Source organism: Genypterus blacodes, unplaced genomic scaffold (assembly GCF_046128005.1).
Source record: "Genypterus blacodes isolate CSIRO-AG114 ecotype Tasmania unplaced genomic scaffold, CSIRO-AGI_Gbla_v1 ptg000029l_1, whole genome shotgun sequence".
Taxonomy (NCBI): domain Eukaryota; kingdom Metazoa; phylum Chordata; class Actinopteri; order Ophidiiformes; family Ophidiidae; genus Genypterus; species Genypterus blacodes.
The window spans coordinates 4,142,294-4,163,955 of NW_027466842.1; the positions used below are offsets into that span (position 1 = coordinate 4,142,294).

Here is a 21,662-nt window from a genome sequence, read left to right on the forward strand (position 1 = left end):
ACTTGATGATTTCGCATGTTGCAGTACTTGTCAAATCTTGATAAAATCCCTTATCTTAATAGACAGGAGGCAATCTGCAGTAGAAAACAGCAGTATTAGGAAATTCTTTAATAATTTATTGACTGTATAATTCTCAGGTATATACGCTAACATTATATTTGGCGTTATACATGACAAGTCAGACAGACTATATTGTTTCAATGGAGCGCCACGCCCACTCGGCAGCAGCCGGTGTGCTCTGGAAGAGAAAAGAAGCGCACCCCTCTTCACCACGCTCCAGCGACAACTGATGCGCATGCGCCGTTATTCGCTTCTTCTCCACATAGTTTGAAAACTAATGGTGTAGCAAACTCTGACTGCTTAACACTAACTGTTCAAAGATGCAACGATAAGGTTAACTGTAATAGATAACGACATGTAAACACGCACATTAACTAAAGCTGTGGCATTCTTTATTTTGTCGCCATGTCTTGTAGAAAGGTAAGAAGCCTGTTGGCTAACTTGCTAGCTCCTGTGTTCAGGCTCAATCATTGAGACATAAAACTTACCACTTACTTAATTAACGCGGATTAAATGTACTGTACACTGTACCCTATGCACATTCTTTGCTATATTTCCATTATTACCCCCTCAAAAACCATTATATATCGTTATAAACAACATTCTCATGAAGTAGTAGACTCGTGCAGTTGAAGCTGGTGACATTAACCTCGAACCTTTGCCTTTTTGTTCACGTTTCTTCAGCGGAAAAAATACTCCAAGGATATAAAGTGTGTTTTCTTTCCGGATGATGTGAAACCCCGTGTGAAAACAGAAGCACATGAGCCTCCACGTCCATCCGCGTCCTCCTCCAGATGCTGGCAGAGATGTGGGGAGAGTTTCATGGACACTCCGGTGCTTAAGGTTCGAACATCTTCTTCTATTATGAAATGAGCAACGATATTTGTTAACTTAAACAATAATAATGATAATCGTCCAATCTCCTTATTGTTGCAGAATCTAAAGTCATCAGGAAGGAGATTGTCTGCAGTGAGAAAGTTGGCTCGGCCTTCTGCTATAGGTAATCAGTTGGAGTACATTAGATATATTTAGCTATTATGTTGAGGGGGTTTAATGTGATACACTGTTTAATGTAACAGTAAGTTGTGTGTGTCAATGACTGTTTAGTGTTTAGTCGTGCCAACCTAATGTAAATGTTAACGAATTGTTGAGCTGTAACTCCATATTTTGATGATGTTATTATGTTCGTTCAGGACAGAAAGTTGCTGTTGGCCTTGATGAGGAGCCGGTGCACATCGCGTGGAGCTCCAGCGACAGTGAGCAGGCTGATGATGAGACCGATGAGACCCAGAAGCAGACACGTCGTTTACATCATCAACTCCAGGCTTGTAGACCAGGAAGGCTCACAGCCCCCATTCAGTCTTACAGCAGAGCGTTACGTATGCTCAGCACTGATAAAGGTATATGGATATCTGTCAGCCAGTCAGTGACTCAGTGGTCGCTCCTGTGACTAAAGGTGGATTTGTGATATATAAGAACCTTTGGTTTTGGCCCCCCGTACAGTAAACAAGCACTGCCTTTATCACAGTGTTCAGCAGAATGAGCAGATAACACCACACATCACAAATCAGTCAGATTACAGTGGCATTATGTAACCTTTGTGTAGCCTGTTCACAACAAGCATGTCTCAAATGTGTATTCATTTAGTTATTGTTTATTTATTGATTTCACTAATGAATAATCAATTGAATTAAAGGTTCAACAGTTAAATTTTAGGTTTTATGTGTCACATTGCTGTGAGTCTACAGGAACGAACCAATTAAAAAACATATGTATATATCTGTTATTTATTTCAGAGGACTTTCCTGTCATAGACACGGACAGTGACCTGGAGGATTCTGGGAAAAGGGAAGACGACAGCGGGAAGCACATTTCCGATTGTGATTCTGAACTGTGTGACGGAAAGCCTGAAGACCCGCGTGTTGAAACTTCACCCGTAAGTGACTAATAAGAGATTTATATGCCGCCATATCCTGTTGTATATGTGCAACATGAGCTGTCCAAAATTATGCATTTTCTTCATCATAAACAATACAATGTTGTTTTCTCAGTGTGTTATATGGATTTCTGGACACTAGGTGGAGCTGTGCACCTTTTTTTGCTATATCTAGCTGAGGCGCAGTTAATGATTAACACTGTTTAATCATGTTGTTCAGCTTTTTGTTGACAGTCACAACCTGCTTTGTTAAATGTGCAAAGCAGAGTGTTCATTGATGAATCGAACTGTAAACATCCATCATAATACACAACTGGAGCACCATCAATGAAAATCTAATCTTAGAAAAATGCGTGGGATGAACAATTTAGTGTTTCCCATTTTCCAAAATTCACAGTATGTATTAAGCATAGGAATTCTGGTGTGGGAGCACTTCTCATAGTTTTAATGTCACGGTTGTTTTTGTTATAAGCCGAATCACCAGAAAACACATCTGTATCAGGGGTGTTTCTAATAGTCTGTCCCTCTAGTTTATGTATTACAGGATGGACAAAATACTAACATGGGCTTTCTGAAAGTTAATTATTGTTCAGTTGGTTATTTTATCAGAATTGCAGAAGGTTGTAAAGATGTTTCTGTTTTTCTCTTATCACTGGGTGGGTGTCGTTTACATTTTATTGCATGTTCAACAATCATTCCACTAGATGGAGTTTATTGCAGTAATGCTCCGATGACCTGAAAAGGCCCGACAGGCTAAACTCAGCACATAGTGCACTTTTCTAGATACAGGTCATGTTCCCAACTTAAGGTCACATGTCAAGGAAGCAAATTCAAATGTGGAGGATGAAATCAGCCATCCAAAACAGATACTGATGCACTAGCGATTGTTTGCATTTGAATGGATAGGCATTCTATTGTTACAACTATATGAAAATGGTGGTTGTTTGTGTTCACCAAAACAAATAGAGTCAATGCGAAACCAGTTTATCCTGTGTCAGTAATAGTTGGATCGGTTAATAGGCAATCAAGTGGCAGTTGACTGATTACATGTCCGCTGATGTTTTACTATGTTTGCATGTGTGCTCTTTGTGGGTGCTGCACATTTATCTGTATAGTACAGGGTGTGATTTTACTGTTTCCTGTTCAGAAGTCACCCAGGAGCTGTGTTTGTTGAAGGCAGGGCTGGCATGGAGAGAATGTGAAAGGAGTGGTAATAAACCCGCTCATATTCAAGACCACACATGGCTCTAATTCAAGACATTATGTAATCGAGCTGCAATTATTAGATGAGTATAGAATAACGAAACTAAAGAGTATTACAGTGGCGGTATTGCCTAAACAAATTGAAGCCCAGTGCAGCTTTTTATTACATTATAAATCAGGATGAACTCAACTAAGCGGCATATTACGATGGAGCTTTGCGTTTACCAGCTATATGTTGAGAGAGGAAGCATGAAGACAGATTACCATCACTCTCACAGACCCAGCTACTTCCTTTTGTCACAGTTTAATTTGCTGCTATCAGCAGTGTGAGGTCATTGAAAAAGAAAACTTGTGGTCAGAGGCCTCCTAGAAAGAGACGCTCATAAATTGCATGCGTGCTATAACTGTTAAGGCGGTCCGACTGCACAATCTGGTGCACTGTCACCGTTGGGTACATTTGTTTGTATATGTCATATTTAGATATGTATTTGTTTTGTGGCACATTTTTCATCCTACATTGATTTAGGTTGAATAAAGACAGCAGAATGTAGTAATCTAATCTGAAACTTCTCCTCCCTATCTCATGCTGCCAAAGCTAAATCAAACTGGCTCCAACAGGATGCAGAAGGGAAGATTCCGATCCCAAGTTTTACGACTCCCAAATAAAGCTGAAACAAATGCAAGGCTGACTCACTGGATGTATGGCTGCCAGACCTCTTTATTATTGTACTAGCGCGGAAAGTGGATAGGCGGAGCTGTGAGCGTGACAATGTAATTCAAGACCTAAGAGGACGGACACTTCCCGGATGAAGCTGGATCCTTGTCCCCCCCTCTGTCGGCAGCCAACGGGGTCGGTAACCTCCCACTATCTGGGGGCCTCGCTAGAACCGTGGGGGCCGTGCCAACATCTCCGGGCCGTAAATGCAGTTTTACTACTGTTTGTGCAGGAAAACGTAGTAGCGGCCCAAGCCTGCACGGGCGGAGAGCTCCGGGCCGTGCGCTTACAATGCTTTCAGCGCTCGCTGAAAACATTTTTGAGTCGCAGCCAGGAACATAGTGTTCCTTTCTCTGGAGCTGGTTAGAGTGTGACGTCTGCTGGCACGTCGCCTAGCAGGGTCAAGTTGATTCAAATAAGAGAGCACGTTGGCTGACAGAGACTGGTATGCCGGTCTTGTCTGCACATGACGGGACCATGTAGTTTTTTTGCGTGGATTTTTCCATGCGAGCTGATGCCCTGAGGTGCACTCTGATACAGAAGTAAAGAAGATACTGTTGCATATTAGTTTTTCTTTGGTCATTTTATCTCGATAATTACCAGTACGTGAGAACGCGTACGGTTAATTGATTTCTTATAATTAGAGCAAAGTGCCTGAAAGCTCTCCCTCCCCTGGCTGTGTAGAGCTGATAGTGGGCTAACACAGGTCAGGGAAGGGAGATGCCAACTCGCTCATTCTCTTGACCCCTGACCTTTGTTAACGGTTACCACCAAGGCCAGCCTGAGAGGGAGCTGCCACATGGCAAAGAAGGGTGGTTCCCTTCATGTCTCCTACTGCTATAATTTGGTAGCAAATTTAAAAAGAACTAACTCAAATTTGATGTAAATGGAATGAAAAATATGTAAATGTCATAGCCTTTTAATACTGTTTTTGGCAAGTTTGGGGATGTACACACACACACACACACACAGGCACGTACACAGGCACGTACACACAATCTCCAAAACTCCAATTTAAGTAGCATAGAATAATAAACAAGATCATTAGTAGTAAATGAAAGAAATGAAACCCCCACTGAGTATAAACAGTTTATTTAAACCTGAAGTAAATCATAACAATGTCCAAAAAATGGGAAAATGTCAAATTGCTAAATGATTTTATTTATCAATGAATTCTTAATCTGTGCCCAGGTGACACAGCTGGAGATCTCTGGCTATGTGTCTGACGGAGGGAGTGTCGGTGGTGCAATGACCTCGAGCAGACTGGACTCTGAGAGCTTCTCCGCACAAACTGGTGAGGGCAGCAAGAGGTCAGTAAGTGACTGGGTCAGGTCGGCACAGGCGATGCTGCACACGCCACGGAAACGGCAGCAGAAGCAGGCCAAGACCCCCGAGGACTCTGCCAAGAAGCGAAGGAAGTTCCAAAGGTTTGAAACTTTGTCGCTTGTTGTTGTCGTTGCTTCATACTAGCAAAGTACTAACTAAAGTAACAACATCAGACGGTAAACAACAGTCAGAACACCGTGGGGTACATTTCCATGGCAGAACTGTTGATGAAAGGGACACCTGGTGTCACGATGTGGGTGCTAAATGTCAGTGTCAGTCACTAGCCCCCCTCCATCTGAAACATGGCCTTGTTATGTGCACATGATAGTTTTATCTCTGAAATGTACTCATTGACTTCTCTTACCGTGTTTGTGTATTTGTGTGTGTGTGTGTCACAGTGGCGGCCTGGCAGAGAGGCTGAATCGACTGCAGTGCAGGCAGAGGTCAGCTATTAGCTTCTGGAGGCACCAGTCCAACTCTGACACATCAACAACAGGTGATTGAAAGACAGCGATGCCCCACGCGCACCTCAGGATGTGGCACATGTGCTCCCGTGACTTGCCGCCGCACTTTGATTTCACAGACACACACCCACACACACGACGAGTGGGATGAAGCCAATAAGTCGGCGGGCGTGATTCAGATGTATATGATAGCAAGGTTAAGGGCACATTGATGTTCTGGCGTTTGCGTCGATCACTATGGCAGTGAACTGTGAACCTCAGGGCAAAAATGTAGGTGACAGGAAGCTGCATGCTCAGTTCTTGTTTTTCCTTTCCGTGGTATACCAAACCACTGTTCTCTCTTCAGTGTCTCTTCATAATAAGACACAACCAGCGGCTTAAATGTGACAGTTGATAGTGGAAACAAGCGCCCACGTGATCCAACGTAAAATTTGTGGTCCAATCAATGATTTGTTCAGTAAATGGACAGTAGAGTTTTAACGCCGGTTTTAAAGTGAAAGACTGTGTCATTTTCATTATATAATCAATATTTGTGGTTCTCTGAAAGTGTTGAATGAATACATGCTCGCTTTTTACTAAGAACTCTGTGCTCCTGCCTTGTAGATTTTTGTGGACTGACATAATGTCTTTAAGTCTCGGGAGTCGTTTAAAACTTCTGGGGTTGTAGAGTTCTCAAACCGACGTCAAAGTCAAATCGCTCATATCACGACTCTTTATTTTTTTAGATGAATGTCAATTGATTATTTTCTGCACACTCAGACATTTCTGCTGGCGATCAGCCCAAATTTTTTTTGCTTTTTGTTTAGAGTCGACAGTACTTAATGGCTGCCTGGCACAAAGCTAACAGTAACAGCGTTATTATCTCGCTAAATGATGCCGTCATGTTTTATCTTCGTAATGTTTTTGTTTACACAGTAGTACACGCGCACAGATTGTGGCCTTGAGTTTTTGACGCTCACAGTGCTCTAACTGCGATAGATCAGCTCATTATAGGTCTAGAGCAGAACTCCTGTCCTGCCTCAGGTTTGGCCTCCTGCCTCTGATTACTCTACAATTTTGTTATCTGGGACTTGGATGTGCTGAGCTGCAATTAATCTCTTCACATGCATGTTTGGACAAATGCATGTCTGAACGTTACTGTTCTCTCAAGATCCTTTTGATACCATTTACTCTTAGCGTATTAGAATTTCCCCTCTGGCCAGGTAACACAGAGCTCTGCTGACAGAACCTTAAGTTCTCATACATGATTCATCGCAATTAGCTTGACGCAAATGTGCGCTCAGGGAAGTTGTGTGTTCTGTGCTTTGAGGCATCGTCTTGATTTTCTCATGTGATTCATTACTGTCAATTTTATCGTTGTGTACAAAAGCAGAGTCGGCGCCATAGTTATAATCCAAACATTAGCATTACATTGTTTTTATGAAGTGCAAATGGCTATGATGCTATCATTGAATTACGTCGAGAGGGAGAGAAAGAGAGAGAGAGATGTGTGGGTGTAAGTACACTCTGCATGCACGCACTCTGGCTCAACATCTGTGTTGTTGCTCTCCTCTGCAGTGGACAGGCCTGGTGTGCTGGTCTTGGAAGTGCTGGAAGTTCTGGAGGAGTGCAGCATGCAACTGGCACACTGCGAGCAGCACGGGCCCGACGCCTCAGGCCCCCGGCCCCGCCTGCTGGTGCTGTTTAACAGGGAGACTGCAGCCCAGCTGATTCCCGCCCCAGGAGACATCGTCCACATATACCCCCCATGGTGAGAAGGATGTGTGTGAAGCATGTACTCTGACCCTGGATGCACAAATGGTTTTTATATTGGTTATATGCTGCTTTGTGGCAGTAACAGAGTCTGACATTAACACAGCGTCTAATACTTGTGCGACACATTTGGGCCGTGCCTTGAAATGAAATCACAACCCGAAATTACACTTACACTCCCCTCTTTGTGCAATTACACAACTGATAACAGTGTGACAAAACCTCACAATTATTGCTGAGTTGCATCCTGGCTGTATATACAGTACAGATGAATATAAGTTGAAAGCTTATTTTGTTTCAGTGGTTTTTAGGCATAATCCGATCACACAATATTCAGCTTTTTGAATCTACTGTCCTCAACATCTCCAGTTGGTGGTCTCATACTAAGCAGCAAAATCCCAGATGTGCAGTACAGCCCTGTGCATCCAGAGCGGAGAGGTGGGGGGGCCGCGTGTGTGTGTTTGGGAATATTTTGGAGCTGGAGCAAGGCAGCAGTCGCTTCCAGCTGTTGGGAGTTTGGGGCCGTGTGAGCTCTGGAATATCCAAGCTGGCGGAAGCACAGGGGCCTCCTCGGCGCTCTGACGTCACAAACTGCCTCTGGGAATGCTTCGCATTCCTCTTCCTGGCAGTAGTTAGGTCATTTCCAGCAAGCCGGGGAAAAACACAGTAGGATTATTTTCTGGAGCATTTGGGAGCAGAGCGTGGACGGAGCCAGAGGAGGGAGATTGAAAACATATGGCGAGTTTCAGAGTATCGCAGCCTTTGTGCTTGAGCAGCTCTTTTTCTTGTCGGATTCTCTTCCAGTTTTCATCTGAGCAGGGATGTCTAAATCCTTTTAGCATCCATAAATCCCTCATATAGATTTTAAGCATGTACCCCATTTGGTTTAGGTTTGACTTTAATCAGCATTATAGGGCAATAAAATGGTCCCCTAAGTCATAACAAGAGCAGATGACAAGTTTGATGTCCTGCAGATTCATTCATTCATTCATCCAGCATGTGCAGCAGCGGGAAAAGCTCGAGTGGAAAAATCCGGAATTCTGAGCGCCCAAAGTGCGTGGTAAAATTCCTCTTATGTCCTTCCTGTGTGACACCTGACAAGTCGCCTCCCACATAATTCCTACAGTGTGTGGGTCGGCTCCTCCCACCTCCCACTCCTTGTTTGCTCGTGGGCCGGGGCCTGAGCGGAAATACCTGCAGGGATTGTTCACTTACCAGCTGTGACGCCAGCAGACGGGCCGCTCCTTAACACAGCTACCTGTCTGATGATGACTGCTGCCCACTCACCTGTTCACAATGGGGTCACACACTTCCGGTACACCAGTGTACCTGTTTTTCTCCGCACAGGACGTCCTGCTCTGCTATGGGTTTTACCGATGACTGGGCTGGCCTTAGATTATGTGATGATAAATATTGCTCCAGGAATCAAACTTGGTGCTTCCTGTCATTGTAGGCGAACAAAAGGCCTGGGGCGTGTTATGGTTTTCAATATTTATTCACTTGTTGGTGAATCATATCCTTCAGAAATACATAACTGTCTCTGCTATTCCTTTACTAATTGGAAATGGAGGGAAGGAACAAAATCTCTGAATTTGTGAAAGTGTAACTAAAGACTTTTGTTCCAAATAAATAACCAAAATGTCTAAAAATGACAAAGAAATAGATTTAAAAGTATCATCGATCAGTTTATCAGCTAATCAGTTAATGAACTGAACATTAAAATTTGGACTTGAACATCTGCACGGATTTAATACAATCCAGCGATATTTACCATCAATGCTTGTATTTTTCATTTTGTTAAGTTGTCAACTTTGTGTTTTTTCAGCTTCAATGCTACTTCAGAGGTCCTAGTTTGTGTTTTCATGCTGCATTATATCGTACAGATGTTTGCGTTATCCTATCAAACCTATAGATGATGACCAGCATCCATAAACAGAACCACAAATAATTTCTGAAACTTTTGAATTTCATCCTAGAAGTGAGCCTTTTCTATTCAGTTTTTTTTATTGTTGGTCCAAATCAATTGTCGTTTTTTTTAACCGTCTAATTTGTGCGTTTAATTACTCTGGAAACTCCGGCGACAGGCGGTGACACGAACAGGAGCTTCGGTTACTGACGGGATTTGGCTCTGAGTCAGTGATAGACCATCACATTAGTGTCTGTGTCACATGAGGAAGAAATGTGGTCATAACTGAGAAGTGGCACGAATGACACATGTAATTGTCCAGCTGTTTTTTTCTTTTTTTTGATAAACAGAATTGCTCGTGATGACTGGACAAAAGTGTATTACTTCTGATTTTAGATTTTTCCTAGATTCTTTCAACATTTCCTGCGTGTTTCTCCTCATCGTCATCTTTACAGTTTAATGGTGATGGGTGTCATTTTTCCACAGATGAGCGATGAGCTCACGTTCGGAAAGCGTTTCTTTTTCCACTGAGCCTTGTTGATGCGTAGGCTTGTAAGAATCTCAAGTGCTTGTAAAATGCGTCTTTTTTTATCTGTGAGAGTTGCGTGTTTTCTCCCTTAGGCAGGAGGATGTTTTGATCTCTCTCTCTGCGCTTGGCGTCGCATTGCGAGCAGACGTGTGGAGGTGTCGCCTTATCTGTGTGTGTGACATTCAAATGGTCTTTAGGGGTCTGCCAGCCCCCTCTAAGTTTGAGCAACAACACATTGAATTCAGTGTGAAACAGGAGTTTTTGCCAATGTTACATCAACGCCATTACAACACCAGCTGTTCATAATCTTCCATCGACATTGAAAATGTTTAAATCCGCAATGAGTCGATGAGTGAATGAATGTATGGAACGCAACATGCAGCATTCTGAATTAGAAACCGATTTCCGTGTTTCTTCACAGGCAAAGTCTTTCCATAGAGGGCTTCAGCTGTGCAATTATTCTGAACACACACTTCAGCCAGAAAGTCCACTCTGCGTCCACGCGAGGCGACGCATCCATTCCACGAGCCGTGCTGCCAGTGGAGAGGTGTGCGCCGTACCCCCTGGTTAAGACGTTTGGACTGCTGGAGGTGAACGAGGCCGCAGAGGAGGAGAAGGTCCAACAGGTGTGTACAACGTCTACAATGGCGCAAGTCACATCATGACGCCTGTTGAAAATGTATCTGGAAACACACACTTTAGGCACACTGGCCAACAGGCAACACACACAGACCTGATAACTTTGACATTATGACATCATTCCACAAGACGCATATACGCTGGTATACGCTGGTAACTGTGACACCAAGTTTACGCATAAACATTAGCAGCAGTTGTGCCAGCTGTGCAGAGTCCAGGTGTTTATAGTTCTACTAAAATGAACTTGCTCACGTGTTTGTATATGAATTAATTAATTATTTTACTAACTGCATATTTTTGAGCTATGCTAAAAACACGATGTCATCATTCACCATCTCCTTCTTAAAGCAAATTTTAATACAAGAGCATTTTAAGCACTGCTCGCTACTGTGCTATTGTTTATGTATGTAACACTGTGGGTGTATAAGCCAGAAGTAAAGAGGATAAAGGTGTTTCTGTGCCTTAGGGTCTCACTCATCTTTAACATGTTTTCATAGGTCATAGCATCTGATCTTAACCTGGTTATTCTAATCGAGTTAGGATATTGACATACCACACTCCTAGACGCAATTATGGGTTTCTCAAGTTGAACTAGAATGTAAACATACTGTAGTTTATGTGTGGTTCCTCTGTTCACACACTACAAGCTCATTTTCCCGCTCCCCCCCCTCTTCAGCGTGCCGGTCCCCATCCGCTGTGTAGCCCTGGACCCTCGGGTGTCACGAACAGACGCTGCCACTCGCTCCTGGAGGCCATCGAGGGCCTGGGCCAGGCCGGCAGCGTGGGTCACAACGTGGAGGTGACGGTCCAGAGAGTTTACTCCGTCCCCGCGCCAGACCGCTCCGCTTCCCCCATGCTCCGGGCGCCCCCCAGGTCTTCCTGGGCTCCTCCCGCACAAAAAGACAAAACCAGGTACTGTTCGAACGCACAACAGTTAGAATCCTGGCGAGGCCTCTTGTTCTGTCACCGCCAAGCCAAAAGCGGGTGGAAAAACCGAATCACGTTTAATCTGCTGTGTATCTCCCCCGCACCACAATCTTAATTCTTTGGGTAGAAATTGCATGCTGGTTTCCTCGGTCTTGGGCCTCGCATGAGTCTCCTTGGTGGCACAGTGTGTCTCATTGTCGAGCTATTGTTCCCAGAGCAGCAGGCCCCACAAAGCGCCCGGACTGTCTCTGGCCATATGGCTTTGCTTGACAAAGGACACAAACATTTCTAATTGAATCCAGCCTCCCTGAGCGATCCGGGCCAATTCTCAGGAAAGCGCAGCATGATGTTTTCAGAATCCTGTGAGTCCTGAGGGAGGCCGAAGTTGAACCGGTGCCCACTCACGGTCAACCGGGTGGCACCGTTTGCGGGATTGTTTCGCGTTAACCCTCTCAATTTAACTCCAAGCGGATGTGAGAGTGTCAGGAGCACACACCTTCAATTCAATCCTGTCCATGTAATATCGCAAAACTATTCCAATGGTGTGATTGTGTTTTATTGGGGTCACATTTAACACAGTCATAGCTGTTAGAAGCTTCCTGTGTCATTGAAGTTAAGTTACCTTGAGTCATCTTGCTGTGGGTTAATGAATCTGCAAATGTTCTATCGGAGGACGAGCCAGCAAGTCTGACCTTTAGTTACTTGGCCGTGCCTGCCCTAGATGTTTTTGGTCCTCTGCTGAGTAATAAAAGAAAAGTCTTGGTCTCTCTGTGTGGGGTGGGGTGGGGGCTCTTTAAAGGGGAAAGGAGGAGGAGAGTCCAAGTCAGCTGACAACCTGCCCGAGGGAGCAGTTGGTTGTAACTTGACACTTGTTCTTGCCATGCTGCTTCTGCCGCTGGTAAACAAACACTGCCACCCCCCTCCTGACCGGAAACACCCTTGCCCACACTTCCCTCCCTCCCCTCCCTTCCCTTCCCTTCCCTTCAACAAGATTGAGCAGGTTGGGCGGATGGAGGCGGGGCAGAGGTTAGAGGGCGATCACGAGGGCTGGAGCTCAGAATATCTGGCCGATCCTGTCTATTGTCACAGCTCCACTTCAAAACAAAAACATCTTAAGTCTCATTAGGGGACACTATTGTGCAGTTGCCCTTTTCCCTTGTTTTTTTTTTATGCTGTCCATGCAGTTCATGGCCGGATGTACGACAGAAACAACAACTTCTCCTTTTGATGGAGCTGTTCCGCTTGCCTGCCTGCCCTGTGTAAATGAAAGTTTACTTTTCTGCTGACCCACTTTTCTGTACAACTGCAAGGACAGTTTGTCCCCACTCGAGTTTGTGTCCCCAGCGTCTCTGACTCACTCTTGTCGGTCAACACACGCTCATTTGATCCTTTTGTTGTTCAACCCCTCCGTTAACATACACAGAGGAGAGAGGCCAGTGTGATATTTATGCCTGAAGATGATGTGAAGTTCCCGTAAACTCGGAGAAGGACAAACAAGAAGATTAACTGTTTGCAGGGAGAGAGGAGAGAGGCCGGCCCTTGTTTTTTCACGGGTGTAGATGGAACACAATGTGCCGCGGGGATCCTGTTACAACCATGTTTATCACTCTCCCGCCACTGATTGGTGGACAACGCAAAGGAAGGAATCCCGCCTATACGCCTAGAACCAATGAGGCCTCTCTGCTTGTATTCTTCAAGTGTGGGACTCTTACTTAGTGTGTTGCCAAAAGTTGTGCATGTGCGCATGCTTTTCACAGCGTGTGTGTATGTGTGGATGTGTGCAAGAAGGAGCATGTGCGCGTGTGTTTGCAAAGGCTCAGTGGATCGGACTTCCTGGAAGAAACTTTGGGTTGCTGAGAATTCCGTGATCGCTCACAATAACAAATTCCTGACATCCTCCGACTGGCCAATGGCAGAGGCCTTTGGGGAGAGAGAGAGAGAGAGAGAGAGAGAGAGAGAGAGAGAGAGAGAGAGAGAGAGAGAGAGAGAGAGAGAGAGAGAGAGAGAGAGAGAGAGGGAGAGAGGGAGAGAGGGAGAGAGGGTCGGCATTTGAGGAAGTGGGGCTGTGAAAACGGCTGAAAGGAGCGAGTGAATAAGGGAGGCGGTTGTTTTTGCGCAGGCGAGCCGGTACCACCATGAGTCGTCTCACCCGTTTTCTTCCCTCCCCGTCATGCATCCCATCAGATTTCATGCAAAGTCTCTTTTCAAGTTCCAACACGCTCGTCTCAAAGTGAAAGTGTACACCAGACTCGACTGGAGTCAGTGACAGTTGTGTGAATAAGAGCTTGTTTTGACAGTTAAAGAAAAAAGGCCAAGTAACGATTCAACACAACGTCGCTCCCAGGATCCATTTATAAGAGGCCAGAGTCTTAAACGTTAGAATCTACGTGTTTGTTTGACGGATACATCAGCATTTCATGTGTCGCCTTGCCCGTTTTTGAATACGTTTACCTTTGGCTGCGACCTGCGGTACATTAAATCACCCGTCAATCAATTTAGTAAACAACTGCTAAGCGATTCCAGAGTTCATCACTTACTGGTTGATTGGGGGGGGGGAATCTCTTTTGAACATTGGTGATAACGGCCTCCTGTGTTTTCAAAGATTTTAGTTTGTCCTCCTAGAATTCCACCCCCCCACCCTCCCGGAGGCGTCTCTCGTCCGTCTTGACGTTATGGCCGTCGTGTCATTACGGCCTCGCTGCGAGAGATAACATAGTTGTATAATGGGGCCTGTTCACTTGGCTGTAGACTTTGCTTGGACTGAAGCTCTTTACCTTATCTCCTCTCCTTACCTTACCTTACCTTGTTATCCTGCTCCGTGCAGCTCCATAAAAAGCAGGCAGTTTGCGGAAAAAACGACTTGATTTTGACATTTCACGCTCTTTAACCGAAACGCTACAACGCGCCTGATTTGGAAGCGTGAATTAAGCACACAACTGGGAATAGTCGTGGTGAAAAACGTCGGCCTACCTCACCAAAAGTCAGGACAAGAATGTTATTTTGGTGTCTATTTCCAGGTCTCTCAAAATAAACCCAGACAGAGCCCTTGTTTACCAACACAGGCCCGTTATAGCCTCAATCAGGTGGTCGAAAAACAGCCCCAAAAACTCTCGCAGGCACGCCGACAAGCCCTCCGCCCTCTGCCCTGTTTTCTCATCTTTCTCCCGTTCTTCCCTGGCTGTTGCTCATTTAACTAGGGGGATATGAACTCTAGTGTTTACTCTCTGGGCTGGTACTGGGCTGTGTCTGGGCTTGACTTGAGTGAGATACTGCAGCAGCTACAGCAGCTCCTGCCTCCTTCGCTCAACCCGGAGCTCTAAAGCGGTTCACTGACTCGCAACTTTGTAGGCCAAAGGTCCTCACTGTCAGCAGCAGCTCGTCACCGCAGCCACCGGGCATTAACACGTCAAAATGTCACACCTAAGCCTTTTGGAGACATTGTAGCATCTCCGCAGGGAGCAGTAGATGAGGAGCCTCTTCTGTTGAGTCTCTACTGTGTTTTTCAGCTACAAATGCTCCATACAAAATGAAAACAAATGATTATGTATGAATCAGTGGAGGAAATCAGTGTGTTTTCTTTCTGTTTATGTCTGGTGTGTGTGTGTTTTCTCAGGCTGTGTGTGCTGGTGCAGGATGGTTACGGCATGTTCAGCGTGGTCCAGCTCCACCTTTTGGCATGCGAGGACCGGCTACGCCAGTACTGCCAGACGTGGCAGGGGAAGGCCTGCACTTTGAAAGGCATTAAAGTGGTCCAGCGGGTCACTCGGGAAAGGTGAGACCCCCCCCACACACACACACTACCACCCGCTTGCTTTCCACCTGGTCTGCAATCCACAGCTAGACTGGGTAAACTTCAACCTGGGACCTTTGCTGATTATCACGGTGTGCTATATTTGTGATATGGATTTCTGCTATACGAGAAGTCATCTTATCTGGTTCCTCAGCCATCTGAGACAACAGCCGCGGGCAAATGCCTGTGATAGCCAACTGCTGATATGACGCGCTGGTTAAACCGGCCTAAAGGCCTTAAACTCTCCAGGCTTTGACCCTATGTAAACACTCAAACTCATGTGGACGTTTAGTATCTAATGGCTCCAACTCTTAGAAATCAGTTAACTCCCTTTATCTGTTTTGGTACAATAGAATAAGAATGTCAAATTTTCAGATCAGGTGAGCGCAGTGACGCTGTTATGTTACCGGCCGCGTCTGTGTTGACATGTAACGTGACACGGAGGTACACGCTCCCATGTGAGCGTCCATAGTCAGGATCCCAGATTAGAAGCAGTTAGAAGAACTGACATGGGAAGATTGAGAGACGGGCCGGGGTATGTTTACATCCTTGGTATTTTTCAATACCACCACAGCATATAATGTCTCTGGGGGTCGTCTATGTGCAGACTGTGATGGATGGTCCATCTTCAGAGCCCCACACGTGGGCCATCTTAGTGGTCAAGTAGAAAAACATGTGGGTTTAGCTGGAATAAATCGGGCATTTTATTTTCCCCCCCACTGTTTCTCAGAAGCAGCAAAGGTTTTTATTTCTCAGCATCCTGTAATAGTCAATAAACCGACAATATCAGCCTTTCAAGACGTTTTAGAAAAAAAGAAACTTCTGTTCCCAGGCACCAAGGTGAGCAGTCTGCACCGACACGTAACAAATGAATCACTGATCCCCGAATCTTTGCCGTTTAGTGAGTAAAGTGCAGAGCATGTCGAGGGTTTATCCACAGCTTAACGTGCGTCTGTCAAGAGTACGAACTCTCTCAGCTCGCCTTCAAAGCCGAGGCCACGTTGGCCAAGTTGACAAGAATACAATCTTGAGAATCTGTAGTCACAGTGAGTTGAATGTGTCCCGGGTAGTGTGTTGTTACTCATCTTTATGCAGGCCTCACTGGACCTGAATGGGCTGCAGAACCAGTTCCCAACAAAGAAGCCCTGTGATTAAAGGTTGACAAACAGGTTATTAACCACTGGCTGACATTGACAGACGCTCGGTGATGAATACGAAACACTGACTGGCCGCCTTTAACTCAACAGGCACTTCATAGGAGAGGAGACAAAGATTTGAGAGGTTGACGCGTCACGGTGCGGCGCTAAAAGCCAGTTTCTGCGATCTGACTCAGTTTCTGTGTTTAAGCGGCGAGATTAAGATCGTGTTGAGAGAAGGGAAACGTGACGGCGCTTGTAATTGCTTTTCTGTACCTTGTTATTTCTGCAGCGCAATCACATCCCTGATTTATGTAGGGTGTGAACTTACTACCCACCCTTTGCCATTTCACCGCCTCCCTGTAAACAACTGATTGTATGTACTGTATGTGCTCTGCCAGCCCCAGCTTGTTGCTCTCTCTCTGACATTTAGAAAAAAAAAAAGCTGGCTGAGCATATTCTTGATTCCGTGGAAGTGTAAGCGACTCTTCCCACCAAAGCCTCTTGATTCCTTGGTATGGTATCTCTTTATCGCTACTTAGTGTCTCTCTCTCTCTCTCTCTCTCTCTCTCTCTCTCTCTCTCGCCTCACACTCAGGTGCACCAGGCTTTTCGGCTTGATAGACAGCGTGTGGCCCCCCGCCATGCCCCCGAAAGAGCACGGACTCTCCCCCGGCTCACCCAGCGTACGTTCCCACGTTTATCCCGAATAAAATCGTACATTTCTTCCGAGGCCAAAACAACCAAACACCAAACAAAAGCTTTGAACAAATTCACATGTCTAATTGGAATCTAACTACGTCAATTTGACTTTGAGAACATTGTTTCCATCTGTGGCGGCTCCACAGATCTGGAGCACGGGTGTAGGATCTGATGACAATTGTGAAGAAGTTTGTGTGTGTGTGTTTTGGTGCGTGGTTGGCCATTTAAAGCCCGTACCTTCTTGAGAATAGTGATTCACCGTACAACGCTTTCTGTTTCAGGTGAGCAGGCCGCAGAGACCGGCTCCCAGTTTCTGCTACCTGCTGTCCGGCCAGGAGGGCTGTGTGGAGCTGGTGGAGGGCGGGGCAGTATCTCCCCTCTACCTTCCCCCCACAGAACAAACCTTACGGGATATACTGCAGGTGAACGGTTTCACACACAAACACACACACGCCCACACTGAGAATTTCGGCAAAAATGTCTTGAGGTCACGGTAAATAATCTTCAAACGGTTGATAATGTTAAAACATTTGTTCTTTTTCAGAGCAAGATCAAAAGCTTTCGTTGCAGCTTCGTTGCCACTGTTGTTTACAAGAGATCGCAGGTATTTCTGTGCTATTGAAGCATTTTTTTTTAAAACTCCTTTAACTCAAATGCTTCTCTTAAGTGTTCATACTTTCATTTTTGTCCTTGGTGGATGTGAGACAGAGTCACAGCGTGTCTTGTAGAGCTCACGCCTAACCACCATTCTAGATCAGATCAGCTCTGACGCAGAGACCACGATCCATATCTGTGTGTGTGCGCGTGTGTGGGTGTGTGTCGGTTTGTGTGTGTGAGGCCCAGGCATTCTTGACCATTGATTGGCCAAACCTTTACACTTTGACCAAACAGAGATAGCAGCTCAGAACAAGAGCTGGACTTTGCCACGCTCTCACATTGCACCGACATCAGGCCACTCCAGGCAAATCTGTGTCCTCTTATTTGTCGAGGAGATGATCTCGTCACGGCCTTAGATGAATAAATGCCACTAACTAAATCTCAGAAATCATTTTTCCGTCTCCGTCTGCACTTTCTGCTCTCTGCTTGCGCTGGTTTCAGAGTTGCAATGTAGGCCAAGGTGAGGTTTGGTTGGTGTTGACAGACCCCAGTCTTCAGGAGGAAGAAGCCGAGAGGCCATGCAGGCGTACGGTGGCCGTGTGTGTGAGCGCTTCCTGTGTGCTGACTTCCTCTGTCGTCAGCGCACTGAAGTCCCCCACTGCCTGTTGCATGTCATTCAGAGATGCCATCAAAGAACATGGTAGTACTACTATGTTGTGTTCATTCCATTTTCTCAGAAGTAGTTTCACATTATAGGACTTATTCTAACCAGCTTATAAATAAAGAAAGTCTGTTTGAAACTGCAGGTGTTCTCCTGTGTGCCGAGCAGTCGGTGCTTCAGATGAGCTCAGTTGAACCTGAGGTCAGAGGTGAATGCACAGCCAGGCCAGAGTCACAGTCACACACGCTGACCGAGCCCCAACCTGTGATACTGGATCCCCTGAGTGAGGAAGTCACACCCAACTCCCTCTGCAGTCTCACCGGTCAGTCTGCACATCCAACTAATCCTGTGGTTTTCGCGTGACTGCAACATCTGACGTGATGAGCATGTCTAATGTGTTTTCGTCGCAGGAAAGGAAAACCACTTGTGTTTTATATGTTTCTTCCTGCTCATCGAGAGGCTTTGATGTGACTTTGAGGCATTGCTGTTGTTCATTTGGTGTCCTCAAACTGTCATTGTTTGGACCTTTATAAAGTCCAAACACTTCACTCAACACACTAAATTCTCCTTATTTGTTAGTGGAAGTACTTTATTGATTGCATCATTTCTACTGTTATTGTCTTTCCTTCAGTATTTTCTTTATTTAAATGGTAGCATCAGATAGAACTGCATCTTTCAGCCGCTCCATGCAGTAAATCCTGTTTGCCGCCATCTAAATGAGCTCATTTGCACCTGTATCTGTTACTTTCAGGGAGGTGTTTCCGTCTTTCACTGATTCCTTTGCAATTATGCAAATGCGAGTCAAAGAAGAACTTCAGATAATAATCTGCACCTGCCTGCTTCATGTCACAGTTTAAGGGCAAAGATCGTACTGTGAACACACTCTGGTTCTGGCCCCTCTGGCCATACATGTTTGGTCAGGTGGCTGGGGGAAAAAAACAAAACACACATTTATCTTTCTCACTCATAAGCAAGTTTCGTCTTCTAGAAAAGTACCGGAGAGGAAAGAGGCCGAGATCAGAACGCACAAGAACGTTTTATCAGTTGTTAAAAGTTGGTATCTTATTGAGGGTCTGTGTTTACGTTTGTGGGGCCGTTTCTGCGGTTGTCAAGAGAGATGCAGTGTTTTTTTGGGTAGGGAGGACTTCTCAGCTGTATTTATCGGCGCTATCTCAGTTCAAAATGAAGGGGATGTTTTTTTATCACTCACAAGCATACGCACATTTTTGAAAGCGATGCACATCACGTGTAAGATCATTTATCTAATCTTGTACTTGTACTGTGTCTCAGAAATTCTCCTAAATGTGATTTAAGTTATAGGACAAACTAAATCAATATAGATTTGTTGTGCGTGAATTTCCCCCTAATGTGCCTGTGCTGCCTTCAGGGGTGATAGTTGGCGTGGATGAGAACACAGCTTATTCCTGGCCCACCTGCAGTCTCTGTGGAAGCGACGACTTAGAGATGTTAGAGGAAAGACTGTAAGTTGCGCAGACTAATCTAAAGACTTTAATCTTACTTATCGTGGCAAATTACTGGCATGACTCTTGTTTTACTGTCTCACCGCAGTCAAACCTTCCGCTGCGTGTCATGTAAGGCGACGGTGGACACGCCGGCCATGAAGTTTCAACTGGACGTCTTCCTGAGCTGCTCCTCGTTAAGGGACTGCACGATGAAGGTTAAGGTGAGGAAGAACTTGTTTGCGTTATGAAGTTATAACTATCGATACTACGGATACCTGTTGTGATAAAACATGAAACTTTGAATATCAGAAGTGCGTTGTTGTAAAAGAAGAAGAGGACGGGGCGGCTTATAGAGGAAGCAGGGGTCAAAGGTCAAAGGTCACAGCACGCATCTGTCCTGTTGAGGTGTCCTTGAAGGTCAAGTGTAATGACCATGGACCTCTGATGGGGAGGGAGAAGAGCAATAAGATGGATTCAGTATTTTGGAGATTAGTGAATGATGAGTAAAACGGTACAAAAGTCACATTGTTATCAGGGAAATAAGCGGATGAAATTATCAGTATCAGTACGTGAATGTAATGTAATTGTAATGTTGTATATGTTACAAGAATACGGCGATAAGTACAAATGAAATTAACAGCTTGACAACTTTCTGGTCTCAGCTGGAGCAAAGCACGATCGTTTCCCTCCTGAACGCGACCTCATCCCCGGGTAATGAGGTAGGTTCACATTAACGTCTTACATAACACTGTCCTGCACTAGCCTCTCGCTGAATAGCAGTGTGCACCGATTTCCTGTCAATAGTCCCTACAATCGCCGTCATCTGTTCACGTCAGATCCACAGATAAAGACTGTGTTGTACTGAACAAATTGCTGAGTCATGCTGGCACATCAGAGAATTGTCTTCCAAAGTGCTGACGTTATAATCCAGCACCCTTGATAAGTTTTGAATTAGTCATTTTCAATACAGCTTCTTTGCACCAGGGATGATAACGGTAATGAATGCAGTTGCAACGAGAATTAGTTTGTGATTTGGATAATTGAATGCATAATGAGCCCAGGTCAAGCTAAGGTCAAAGTCTTCTCTGCCAAAATTCTTGTAAGAACAAATAAGGAGTAAACCAGGCCAGACAGAGTTGTCAGCATAACACGATACCAAATAGTTAGTAGTGCATTAATTGTGCAGTAATGTGATTGCAGTGTGCCAGGTGTGTGTGTGTGTGTCTGATGTGTGTCTTGTTTTAGTTCCCAGGTTACGACATGGAGTGTGTCCTGGGGAAGGAAGTGGGACCCCTCACGGTTTGCGTCCGAGTCGTCACCAGGAAACCTGCCCTCTGGATGGGCCTGGAAGAAATCAGCCTGTGAGGTCAGGTCAGAGCGAGACACTAATGACAATCAATCCTCAGGCTTTTCGGCTGGCTCCAAGGATCTGCACATGAGGCCTTGGTCTGAGCCGGTTAGCCTCCTCTCCCCCGCCGAAGGCCTCCTGACAGCTTGAGGCTGTGCTGCAGGAAAGACAAGGTCTTGTTTGTGTTAATGATATGCGATACAGTGGACCCAGGGTTCGCAGCCCAAGGGTAAAGCAGTGGAGTGCAGGCTGTCAAACCAGCCCATGTGGTTCATCAACTGTGAGGCCACTCTAGAATTTGCCTGTTGGCTGGACAAACATTGTTTTTTTTGTGGTAAAAAGCCTCTTTCCAAATCATCTACCTCTGTGTTTAAGATTGTGTGGTGCTGCTGATTCTGTCAATAAATCATATAGTGAAGTCCTGCAGCATTCTTCCATGTGATCAAATTTCATGTGCAGACAAACTAGGTTCAACTCCAGATCATATTTGTTCCTTCAACTTTTTGTGA

The 21,662-nt window shown here is 45.2% G+C and overlaps 1 protein-coding gene across 1 annotated transcript; it reads left to right on the plus strand.

The window, feature by feature from the left end:
- Positions 1-304: 304 nt before the first annotated feature.
- On the plus strand, positions 305-21,629 carry spidr (scaffold protein involved in DNA repair). The gene is made up of 20 exons (XM_076144452.1): positions 305-480; positions 745-903; positions 997-1,060; positions 1,254-1,460; positions 1,857-1,996; positions 5,106-5,341; positions 5,639-5,736; positions 7,262-7,454; positions 10,313-10,517; positions 11,207-11,442; positions 15,071-15,229; positions 16,981-17,068; positions 17,366-17,506; positions 17,629-17,688; positions 18,183-18,381; positions 18,488-18,664; positions 19,730-19,823; positions 19,912-20,026; positions 20,468-20,524; positions 21,051-21,629. The coding sequence occupies exons 1-20, from the start codon at positions 466-468 to the stop codon at positions 21,168-21,170; spliced, it is 2,763 nt and encodes a 920-aa protein (XP_076000567.1). The 5' UTR covers positions 305-465; the 3' UTR covers positions 21,171-21,629.
- Positions 21,630-21,662: the final 33 nt, after the last annotated feature.